Raw genomic sequence first — 12,575 nt, forward strand, 5'->3', positions numbered from 1 at the left:
CGTGCACACACACACCACTCAGAAACATGCATTAGTTTTAGACAGTGTGGTTGACATTCTCACTTGGACAAAGAAGGTGTCCCTAAAAGCCACATAAGTTGCCCTGGGAACAGTTCCTTGCATGATCACACAGCAGAGCATCAAACTCCCCTCATCCCCAGTTGTGTGCAGATCTTGAACCTACCTCCACTTTTTTTTTAAGCGGTACTTTCCAGAGCCCATCTACCTATGACAGAAGCCTTGAAATTCTGCCTGACCCAACCTGATTGATTGTAAAGTGGAAAAGCAGTTTTATGATCCTGTAGCCAGCCATGGAAGGAGAAAGCTGGTTGTCTTTCCCAGTCACACGTGTGGTGTGTACTTACTGGGAGCCTAGGAGAACCTGGTCCTCAGGCACACACAAGCTGGGAGGCGGCAGGGTGCAGGCCAGAAGATGGCGTCCTCTCCTAAGATGTGTACGTTTGGGGTTCTGCACTTTCTCAGAAGAAGTCCATTTATCTGGGAAATGTATTTGCCTTGCTCCAGGAAATCTAGACAGACGTGGAAATCGTCCTTGGTGCCCTCTCCACTGCTCCCAACTCGTCTAAGAGTTACCATTATTGGTGGTAGTGATTATCTTATTTATTTATTTATTTATTTATTTTTAAGACGGAGTCTCGCCCTGTCACCCAGGCTGGAGTGCAGTGGCACGGTCTCAGCTCACTACAGCCTCCACCTCCCGGGTTCAAGCGATTCCCCTGCCTCAGCCTCCCGAGTAGCTGGAACCACATGCGCCCACCACCATGCCTGGCTAGTTTTTGTATTTTTAGTAGAGACGGGGTTCACCATGTTGGCCGGGCTGGTCTCAAACTTCAGACCTCAGGTGATCTGCCCACCTCGGCCTCCCAAAGTGCTGGGATTACAAGCGTGAGCCACCACGCCTGGCGGTGATTATCTTTTTAACAGATGCCCCCAGTGCCCAGGGTGGGCTTGGCCAGAGCAGAAAGCTAGTCGTAGGGAGGTCATTGAACAGCAGCCCAGCTGTGGTCCAGATGTGTAATGCTGACGTTGAGGCCAGAGTTCTTTCTAGAGGGTAGAGTAGAGGAAGGCACTGAGGAAGAAGAGGATCTGCCACCTGAATGAAGTCCTTTGTGCATCCTCCCTCCTTTGGCTGTGTACATTCTAGTTCGTTGTTTGACTTTCTCTTTGGATGGAAGTCTCTGTGGGAGCAATCTGGCTTTCTCATCCTTATGTCCCCAGGAGTACCTCCTAAAGTGAAGGCTGGCATTCAGTAAAGAGGAGTTCAACTCCTGTGAATTCCTGTCCTAGGTGGTCCTGTCCAAAGCACCAAACTGGCTGGGCACGTGGCTCATGACTGTAACCCTAATACTGTGGGAGTCTGATGTGGGAAGATAGCTTGAGGCCAGGAGTTCAAGACTGTCCTGGGCAACATAGTGAGACCCCACCCCTCTCAAAAAAAAATAGCAGGGTATAGTGGTGTGTACTTGGAGTCCCAGCTACTCGGGAGGCTAAGGCAGGAGGATCACTTGAGCCCAGGAGTTAAGAGGCTGCCATGAGCTATGATTGCACTACTGCACTCCAGCCTGGGTAACAGAGTGAGCCCCTGACTCAAAAAAAAAAAAAAAAAAAAAAAAAAAAGATGAAGAAGGAGCACATAGACCCAGTTCCTCTGAAGCAGGCCCATTTCCATCTAGAGCAAGTGTCTGCTGAGAGCGGGTTGCTCTCCAGGCCTGCCTTCTAGCCTCAGCCTTGGGCTCCTCTCAGCTTAGCTGACGATGCTTTGCAACCCCGACCCAGTTTCACTGAGCCCTGAGTACAGCTCGCACTGTGGCACTGGGCCTGGCAGTTGCCTCAGGCCTTGGAGCTTTTCTGACTGGACTTCCTTCCCACCGCTCTTTAGTGGGCACTTCCCGATGACATAGCCTCAGGGCAGAGCGTGGCCAGGGCTTCCCAAATCTCTGTGCCAAGCACCTTTCCTCACTCATATGCAGCCTCCCCTCTGCATAGTTTAGTCTGCCCCTCCCAGCCACTTCTCTCCGGGCTAAGGATTCACATGTTCCAATTTCTTGAACTCCTAGGAACAAAGGCATCTGGTAACTCCAGGAAGGTGGTCATAGCACAGACCTGGTGCACTGCGTAGGCCAGGGCAACCTGACCTGGAACTCCTCTCTGCTGGGAGGCTGAGGCTCATCTGGCCTTATGGAAAGTCCTGAGAGAGGATTGAGTCATATGGCCTCCATTTTCCTTGCCCGCCCCACTCCTCCACAATTCCAAGTGAATGATAGAATGTTACATTCCTGTCCCTCAAAGTGATCCTAGCCTACGGGTTGGCAAACTTATTCTTCTCTATTTTCTAAAAATATTTTTAATTTAAAAACCCTTTTTTTTTTTTTAGAAACAGGATCTCACTATGTTGCCCAGGCTGGTCTCAGACTCCTGGGCTCAGACAGTCCTCCTGCCTCGGCCTTCCGAAACGCTGGATTTACAGGCATGGGGCCACCACACCCAGCCATCAGACTTACCTGGCCATCAGACTTTTTCTATAAAAGGCCAGATAGTAAATATTTTGGGTTTTTCGAACAACAGATACTCTGTTGCAATTACTCAACTCAGCTGTTGCAATGTGAAAACAGCCATAGACAGTTATGTAAACAAATGAACAGTCAAGGCTGTATTCTAATAAAGCGTCATCTATGGGTGCTGAAATTGAATTTCATATAATTTTTTGTTTTGTTTTAAAACCAAAGTTTATTCCGGCCAACTTGCTGTACTGTTTTTTTAATAACAGCTCATAGATCAGAACTGGTCTGTTTTAAACCTTCCTATCCATATCGAATACAATGACGTTGAGGTAAGAGGGGCCCTTTCTTCTTCTTCTTCGTCTTTTTTTTTTTTTTTTTGAGACAAGGTCTTGCTCTGTTGCCCAGTCTGGAGTGCAGTGGTGCCATCTTAGCTCACTGCAACCTCCATCTCCCGGTTCAAGCAATTCTCATGCCTCAGCCTCCTGAGTAGCTGGGATTACAGGTGTGTGCCACCATGCCCAGCTAATTTTTGTATTTTTAGTGGAGACAGGGTTTTACCATCTTGGCCAGGCTGGTCTCGAACTCCTGACTTCAAGTGATCCACCCACCTCAGCCTCCCAAAGTGCTGGGATTACAGGCGTGAGCCACTGCACCCAGCCGAGAGACCCTTTCTCTAAATGAAAATACAATACTTATCCTATGTACTTCTGGAGGGCCCAGAGATGTGGAAGTCATGTATTCGTAAGAATCATATTAAACAATCTTTGTTTGAAATGTAGTACCTTACAATCCTAATGCTGTCTAACTTTAATAAGAGCAATTTCAGCATCAACTAGTGAACAGTAGCTAAACTAACAGAGATCAGCCAGAAGTGCTTTAACAGGAGCAGCACTGGCTGAAATTCTGCTGAGTCTGTGGGTATTCAGGACCCAGGGAAAACAGAATCAGACCGGCAGGGGTGAGAGCTGAGAGCCACATGGTCATGTTAGAAAGGCAGCACCCCGGCCTCCAGCGATGAGCAGAGTGACTCAGCCTCTATCTCCTGTCCCTCAGGAGTACAGTGAGCTCCTCCCCAGGACCCACTTCTCGGCTTCCCCTCACCAGACTCCCACCAGATCTCTGCTGGACCATGGTGGTGGCCTTTCTGGCCCTGGCAGGGACTGGGAGCAGGGAGGGGAGGGGCAACTGATGGGCATGAGGTGGGCAGGCAGCCTGTGGTCTCTGGGTGCAGCCTGGTCTGGCCAAGAGGCCTCCTCAGGGCCCACCCCTGCCCTGCTATAGGCCTCTATATAATTTTATTTTTTTCCCGGAGATGGAAGTTTCATCGTGTCACCCAGACTGGAGTGCAGTGGCACAATCTTGGCTCACTGCAACCTCCGCCTCCTGGTCCTAGGTTCCACCGATTTTCCTGCCTCTGCCTCCCGAGTACCTGGGATTACAGGTGCCTGCCACCATGCCTGGCTTTTTTTTTTTTTTTTTTTGAGATGGAGTCTCGCTCTGTCGCCCAGGCTGGGGTGCAGTGGCGCCATCTCGGCTCACTGCAAGCTCCGCCTCCTGGGTTCACGCCATTCTCCTGCCTCGGCCTCCCAAGTAGCTGGAACTACAGGTGCCTGCCACCACGCCCAGCTAATTTTTTTGTATTTTAAGTAGAGACGGGGTTTCACTGTGTTAGCCAGGATGGTCTCGATCTCCTGACCTGGTGATCCGCCTGTCTCGGCCTCCCAAAGTGCGGGGATTACAGACATGAACCAAGGTGCCCAGCCTAATTTTCGCATTTTTAGTAAAGTTGGGGTTTCACCACGTTGGCCAGGCTGGTCTTGAACACCTGACATCAGGTGATCTGCCCACCTCGGCCTCCCAAAGTGTTGGAATTGCACATGTGAGCCACTGCGCCCAGCCCTCCGTATAATTTGTATGTGTCATGAAATATTGTTGTTTTGGTTCTTTTCTTTATTTTTTGGAGATAGGGTCTTACTCTGTCACTGAGGCTCCCTGCAGCCTTAAACTCCTGGGCTCATGCAGTCCTCCCTACTTGGCCTCCCAAGAAGCTGGGACTAGAGATGTGCACCATGCCTAGCTTATTCATTTTTTATTCTTTATTTTGTAGAGACGGTGGTGGAGCGGCGGGGGAATCTCACTGTGTTGCCCAGGCTGGACTCAAACTCCTGGGCTCACAGTATCATGCCTCAGCTTCCGAGGTGCTGGGATTATAGGTGTGAGCTTCTGCACCTAGCTGACTTTTTTTGAAGCATTAAAAAAAAAAAAAGTAAAAACCATTCTTGAAGGTTATACAAAAACAGGAAGCAGGCTGTAGTTGGCTGACCCGTTCTAGGCCTGCAAGTCAGACAGGTTATAAGATCAAATCCTCTCTTAACAACTCACAGTGTGACTTAGGCAAATGAGAGTGCTGCTGCCTCTCTGGGTCTGTTTGCTCAGCTGCACAATGGAGACATTATTGACCTGGATGAGAATTATTAAAAATAGTACATCTCGCTGCTTTAAGAAGCAGGCCTTCCTTTTGCAATCAGGATTTAGCCTGAAGTGAGCGGTCCATAAGGACAGAGGCAGCTTTTTCTCAACTCTGTCAGAGCCATATCATGTCCCCAAGGCGACTCTTTCCCAGGCTCAAAACACAGGTATCTGTGTAAAGTAACAAAGTCAAAAGGCCAAGTAAGGACATAACCCCTCAGGAGGCTTTTTGGCATTGGAAAACCCTGCCCTCAAAGGGCTCAAGGAAGCCAGTTTCGAGTCAGAAGTGATAGTTCATGAAGTCCCAGTAGGGGAAAACTGCAGGGCCCAAAAGCTGACACCCGCAGGGCAGCCCAGGGGGCAGGCTGCCTTTGTTGAGACTGGGTCCAAGGGCTAATGGAGGCTGTTGTGCTGACCACTGGCCCCAGTTAAAAGAATGGTAACCACGCCTGGTAAGTGACTGTTTTCCTGGTTGGGGGTGGACAGGGTGTTCTCTGGCAAGTCCCCACTCTGATCCACAGGTGGCTACGATTGTAACCTGGGCCGGAAGGGACCTAGATTGTCTTTGTGACTGCTGTAGCTTTTTTTTTTTCTTTTTTGCCAAGGGGAATTGTTAGCCAGGAAAAGTTCTCCTGGGAATTCTATCAGTCCTTGTTGCAGAACACACATAGCTGCCCACTCCCAAAAGGCATGGAGATACGTTCAAAACAGTACAGACGGTGTGATCCTATCTTCCTTGTAAAGTGTGGCTGTTTATATGAAAGGAAAAAATCCCAGGACAAGTCAAAACTACAGTGGTTACCTCTTGGTAGTGGGGAAATTAGGACTTTTTTCTTTTCCAAGTACAAACATGTTATGATGTTACTTAGAAAAATCTAGAGTGAGGGCTGGGAGCCGTGGCTCATGCCTGTAGTCCCAGCACTTTGGGAGGCGGAGGCAGGTGGATTGCCTGAGGTCAGGAGTTCGAGACCAGCCTGGCCAGCATGGTGAAACCCCGTCTCTACTAAAAATGGAAAAATTAGCCAGGCATGGTGGCGGGTGCCTGTAATTCCAGCCACTCAGGAGGCTGAGGCAGGAAAATCGCTTGAACCTGGGGGGCGGGGGTTGCAGTGAGCTGAGATTGCGACATTGCACTCCAGATTGGGCAACAAGAGACTTCGTCTCAAAAACAGAAAAAAAAAGAAAAAGAAAAAAAGGAAAATCTAGAGTGAGTCAGCAGACGGGAGTGGAGGAGGGGAACAGTGTCTATTGCTCCTCCAGAATGGAGCATAAGGGAATTCAGGTCACCTAAGAACAACTGGGGCCACCTAGCCGAGTGGCTGGCCGCCTCTAGACCTTTGGGGCTTGACTTCGCCTCAGAATTCTGGATTTGGGAAAGTTCGCCTTTTATGTTGTTCATATATCCTATAATTATTTCCCTTATTTTCTTTTTTCTTTTTTTTTTTTTGAGATGGAGTCTGGCTCTGTCACCCAGGCTGGCATGCAATGGCATGATCTTGGCTGACTGCAACCTCTGCCTCCTAGTTTCAAGCGATTCTCCTGCCTCAGCCTCCCAAGTAGCTGGGATTATAGGCATGCACCACCATGCCTGGCTAATTTTTGTATTTTTAATAGAGACAGGGTTTCACCATGTTGGCCAGGCTGGTCTTGAACTCCTCACCTCCGGTGATCCACCCACCTCAGCCTCCCAAAGTGCTGGAATTATAGGAGTGAGCCACCGTGCCAGGCCTGGTATTTATTTATTTATTTTTAAAAGTTTCCATTACTAGCTACTGGACTAAGGGGACTCAAGAGAAAAGATGGTTGTGTCTCCCTCCTTGGGCTGGAATTTGAAAAATACAATTGCCTGGCTCTGAGGGCTAGGTTTGGTGGCAGTAGCAGGAACCAAACAGAGAGAACTCCAAAGCAAGGGGAATAAATCTGAGGGAGAAAAGTTGGGGTCATTTGTGTAATTAAACTTTCCTTCCTTGAAGACCTTCCATTTAGAGGGCTGTTTTATTAAGAGATTTAATAAATAAAATAACATGTATTAAGTGTCTTCATGTCACTACACATGGTGATCGATGTCCACTTGGAATCACCAGGCCTCTCCACCAAAACCAGGGAGGCCTTCAGGGAAGCTCCCCCATCCCAGCCCAGGAGTCTCACAGGCACCGCCTGCCTCTGTCCTACAATGTGACTCATCTCTAAGAGCAAAAGCATTGCCTCCATTCCAAGAGGTCTGGGACCTTGGAGTGTGGACCACGTGCACTGCTTGCGGGGCAGGCACACCTCTCACCTCCTTGGGAAGGGCCTGGGGTTTGGTGAGATGAGCTCCAGGAGACTCCTGTGCATCCCTAATACCCTCTGTTCACACATGGACCAACTAAGTCAACTGAACAAGGACCTGGTTCCCAGATGGGGCAGTTGAGCCCAGCCTGAATTCAACTCATGCCCGCAAAGTGAAGACATTATTATGTGGGAACCTGTGTGTGTGGTGGGGGTGGGAACTGAGGAAAGACCCTGTCCATATGCTCAGCCAAGGGTACTGGCTGCAAAGGCAAAGGGGGCAACACGTTCCAACTCAGTTTCTCTGGCCAGTGCCATGGTACTTCAGGCCAAGGTGAAGGGTGCATCCGAAGGGACCAGACATGTCCGTCCTCTCTGAGAAAAAGGACCTTGGGACTCCTGGGCACCAGGTAAGATGGCAGCAGCAGAAATCCCAGTGAGAGACCCTCATGGGATGAGAAACATCCCCCGACCCCCACCAAGAGAGGTTTTCCAGGAAGACAGAATAAATTTTTATTGCACCCATACCAAACTACAGACACAAATCTTTAAAAGGTAGTACCATTTCATTTAGTGTTGTAGGAAATGTTGGGTTACTTCTTAAAAATGAAACCAAAGAAATTCAAAAGTCTCAAAGAAAGAAAGCAGGAAATAATAATTCTATAATCCAAAAACATTGGGCGATCCTTCAGTTGGAGGAAGGGGGCGTCAGTTAAGTAGCTCACACAGTAGATATGGAGACACCACAGAGTTAAGTTTGGTGGATACTAGGAATTAAGTTCTCTACCTAAGGCAATTAATTTTTCAGTCGTGAGAGATAATTATTAGTTCTAGAAAAAGAAAAAAGTTGACTGGGAGAAGGGACCCAGGAAGGAAGAATGGCGTGTCATTTAACATTAAATTGCCTCTCCAGTATATGGCTGAGCATCATGGACCTCCCTCCCTCTCTGCCCTCTCTGCCCTGTTGAGCTCCCACTGTTAGCAAAACTGAGAAGTACACGCCTGTGTCTTCTTCATACAGGCATGTGCACACACACCTGTATCTCCTTCATACAGGCCTGTGCAGAGCCGTCACCAATCGGGGCCCACAGCTGTTCAGTATGGCAAAGAGCAGGCTTGCTCCTTCATCCAGTCTGCTGCCTTGATGAGGTGAACACACTGGAATAAGATGGAGGGCGGGATACCTGCCAAAGCCTGAGGAATGAGATGATCTGAAACAATCGGGCAAATGCTGGACATTTCACAAAGCTGACCTCTAACCAGTTTACGGGTGTAGAATTTGATGCTTCCTTCAAGTCCTGACTGCTCTTTCTGAGGCAGCCAGGCTAGGCCAAGAAATGAACTGCTCCAGCTTCTCCAGAGCACAGCTGCCTCCCAGGGCCTGTCAGCATCTGCAGCAGTTGGAAGGAGGTCCCACCTCTTCTGAGATACAGTCCATTTGTAGGATTCTCCAGTGCTCCAATTCACTAATGTCTGCTAATGGCTCAGAACAGGCTAAAGCTTCTACCAGATAACCCCTCCCCCAAAACTGAGTCCTCAGGGACAGTTGTTGACTGAATGATCTCCAGTTTATCTACTTTGAGAGGTGCAGAAATGCTATAAATTGAATTTTTTCTCAGCAGCAGCAGAAGCCAGGCACCCTTGAGTCAATTGTCCTTCATTGTCCAGAGCTTCCAAGTGGCATTTCAGAGCACAGGAATTCACTCCTCCACCCAGATGTCCCTCTCATATGGAATGAGTCACACACCCCAGGTCCTAGCAGCAGACATCTCCAAACCAACATCCTTATGAACACCGCAGGTCTCTACTCCAGCTCTCCAGTGGAAGAAGAACCACGCAGAGCACAACTGCCCCCAGTGCATTTGGGCTATCACAGTAAAAATACATTTATATCAAGTAAAAAACATAATGCGGGACAAATATATACATGTACACTTCTTTTTTTTCTTTTTTTTTTTTGAGACAGAATCTCACCTGTTGCCCAGGCTGGAGCGCAATGGTGTGATCTCGGCTCACTGCAACCTCCGCCTCCCTCGCTCAAGCGATTTTTGTGCCTCAGCCTCCCAAGTAGCTGAGATTACAGGTGGCTGCCACCACACTCAACTAATTTCTATATTTTTAGTAGAGATGGGGTTTTGCCATGTTGACCAGGCTGGTCTCGAACTCCTGACCTCAAGTGATTCACCTGCCTTGGTCTCCTGGGATTACAGGCATGAGCCACTGCATCCAGCCATACATGTACATTTTCAGAGTTCAAGTGAATATACAGTTTTCTTTATAAGTATGTAAATAAATTTCATAACACTACAAAAATACAAGTCATCTGAGAAGTTTACAGTGTTACAGTGATCCCAGTACTGTAGGAGAGAAATAAAATAGCTGTAGATAATTAAAAGCTAATTAGATAAATCAAGTTACAGTATCATCCTTCAGATTAAAGTGCTCTGATACAACCAATGCCACAGCAAACAAAATCCTGGAAAGAGATTGCACTGCCAATGATTTTGCCTTTTAACCTCAATGTAACAAGGACATACATAAAAGTGATTCCCGATTTAATAACTGGTAGCATCTCCACCCCTGCCCACGCTATTGGCCTGTGACATTCTTCCCCTAGGAGAGATGTCAAGGTTAGATGAGATTCTATTATAGCCAGGAGAAAAAATGAGCAATACCGGAAACATACTAATTCCAGTCTTAAGTAACAACAAAATTACCTGAAAAATCTGAACTGGTGCTTTTAGCTAAGAAGGAAGCAAGTGTCCTAGTTAAAAAAAAAAAAAAGTCTATAAATCTAGTTTTAAAAATACAAATTCAAAAATAAGTATCATCTTCTTGCTCTGCACAATTTTATAACAAGGGGGTAAAATACTGGTGAGTCTATTCATGAGAGAAAATGGAAAAACACGCAACCATTTGAAGGCTGAGGCATTTCTGTTTTCTACTGACTTTTCACTTTTATTAACTACATTAAACCCTTCACTACAATTTCCCCAGTATCCCAGAAATAATTTGGGTTTCCTTTTGGGCAGGCAGAGAAAGTGTTCAAAGGACAAACATGCAGATGCAGTTCAATCCCTTTGTGGTCCAATCCGTGGTCTCCTGTCCCCTGCACAGTGAAGGAGCTTTCTTCTTTCTATTTTTTTTTTTAAGATGGAATCTTAAAAAAATTGCCCAGGCTCTTTAAGAGTCTTAAAATACCTCTTGCCCAGGCTGGAGTGCAGTGGCATGATCTTGGCTCACTGCAGCCTCCATCTCCCAAGTTCAAGTGACTCTTCTGCCTCAGCCTCCCAAGTAGCCGGGATTACAGGCACGCACCACCACACCAAGCTAATTTTTGTATTTTTAGTAGAAACGGGGTTTCGCCATGTTGGTTAGGTTGGTCTCGAACTCCTCACCTCAAGTGATCCACCCTCCTCGGCCTTGCAAGGTGCTGGGATTACAGGCATGAGCCACTGCGCCTGGCCTGAAGGGGCTTCCTCATCTTGGGGAGTTGGTGGACCCTGTCTCTGCCCCTCACAAGGAGTGTTGCTGAGGAAACCAGGGCACCGAGCAAAGGCACAGGGGGAAAAAGCCAAGCAATCCTATTGACATCATTCCACACCTGCCAGAACTGTATTAGCGAGTGCGTGGACCACCCAAGCAAAGCGCTGAACAGGCTGGTCTAGCCAGCAGGAACCTGGCTGTCATAAGAACAGGGGCTTTAACCAAGTTCCTCAAATTAAATAAAGAGTAATTCTTTTAATTCCTGAATTCTACTTTTCCAGTCTCCAATAAAAGGGCCCTGGATCTAAGCAGAACATATTTTAAGGCTAGAGAGTAGTAGAAGTTGATGTTCAGAAAAGGCCGCTTGTTCGAAATCCGAAAGGCACACTCAGAGGCTTACTCTAAACACCCCTGCTCCCATCAAAAAACAAGACCCAAGTTTGAGAAGCTGGGTAGGTTTACATGGTATCAAAATTTAACATCTGCAGCCAAAAGCCACACCTGAGCTACTCAAAAGCCAAGAAAGTATGTGTATGTAACACAGCACCAATGGCATAGTCCTTTTTTCATTTAAAGCTTTCTCAGGTAAGCTTTAAGAGCTGGAGGATACATATTGAAAAAAATCTCAGTATGAAAGAAAGAAAACCCCAGTGTTAAAATACATGAATACCTCCTGTGCCATCTGAATCTCTGGCTCAGGATCAGATCTTATGACCACGTCTCTGGTGGGCATAAACTATTTACAACCTAGTTAAAGGCACAGTGGCATTTAAAAATAAAGCCCTGGGAATGTATAGTAAAAGATTCATTGTAATCATTAACCTGGCTTCCATTGGTAGAATTCACTCTTGCCAGATAACATGTGAGGGGGACGGTGATTCGGAGCCTGCTGGCTGGTTGTCAGGCAGGGCGAGTCCTTGACCCCTAGAGCAGGTGAAGGTGAAGTCACAAAAACGTCTCGGTGTTTTTTTTCCTGCTGATTTACATCTTTCCTGCTTTTTTGCCAACCTGAGCCGGGATGCGGAGGATATTGGGGGTTTCTTCCATGACTCTGACAAGCAGGTTGTCAATGTAGTCTTCCAGCTCTCGGACCTGGAACTCCTTCTTGCTTATCGTTTCCTTCTGTTTGAGGACCAGCTGGATGAGCTCTTCGTGGGTCAGCTGTGCGTATGCAAACGCAGGGTCCGAGGGGCTGTATTTCTTTGGAGACGGGGAGAAAGTTGGGAAAAAGGAGTTATAAAATCAGCACAGAAATCTAAAACCTAAAAGAAGTACAAAGGAGGAAAAAGTGACTAGTGATCTGGGTTTCTTGGGAATCCATTTTCTTTCCTTTTTTTTTTTTGAGACTGAGTCTCACCCTGTCACCCACCCTAGAGTGCAATGGCATGATTTCGGCTCACTGAAACCTCTGCTTCCTGGGTTCAAGTGATTCTCCCACCTCAGCCTCCTGAGTAGCTAGGACTATAGACACGTGCCACCATGCCTGGCTAAATTTTGTGGGTTTTTTTTTTTAGCAGGCACAAGATTTCACTATGTTGGCCAGGCTGGTCTTGAACTCCTGACCCCAGGTGATCTGCCCGCCTCAGCCTCCCAAAGTGCTGGGATTACAAGGATGAGCTACCGTGCCCAGCCAGGGAATCCATTTTCAGTTTATGGTGAAAACAGGCTGTTGACTGATGAAGTTTTCTGGAAAGGGCCAGATAGCACATATTTGAGTCTTTGCAGGCCACAGATGGCCTTTGTTAATATATTCTTCCTTGTGTTTTTTTTTTTTATTTGTTTGTTTTGTTTTATTTGTTGTATGACCCTTCAAAAATGTAAAAACCATAC

At 47.2% G+C, this 12,575-nt stretch overlaps 1 protein-coding gene across 2 annotated transcripts in view; it reads right to left on the minus strand.

Moving 5' to 3' along the window:
* Positions 1-7,747: 7,747 nt before the first annotated feature.
* RAB11FIP1 (RAB11 family interacting protein 1) overlaps positions 7,748-12,575 on the minus strand; it is a 42,518-nt gene continuing 37,690 nt past the window's right edge. For both annotated transcript variants that reach the window (XM_037983604.2, XM_037983603.2), the window contains one exon: positions 7,748-11,945. In XM_037983604.2, coding sequence (XP_037839532.2) covers positions 11,727-11,945 — 219 coding nt within the window. In that variant the 3' untranslated portion in view covers positions 7,748-11,726. The remainder of the gene's footprint in view (positions 11,946-12,575) is intronic.

This window comes from Chlorocebus sabaeus, chromosome 8, assembly GCF_047675955.1.
Source record: "Chlorocebus sabaeus isolate Y175 chromosome 8, mChlSab1.0.hap1, whole genome shotgun sequence".
NCBI lineage: Eukaryota > Metazoa > Chordata > Mammalia > Primates > Cercopithecidae > Chlorocebus > Chlorocebus sabaeus.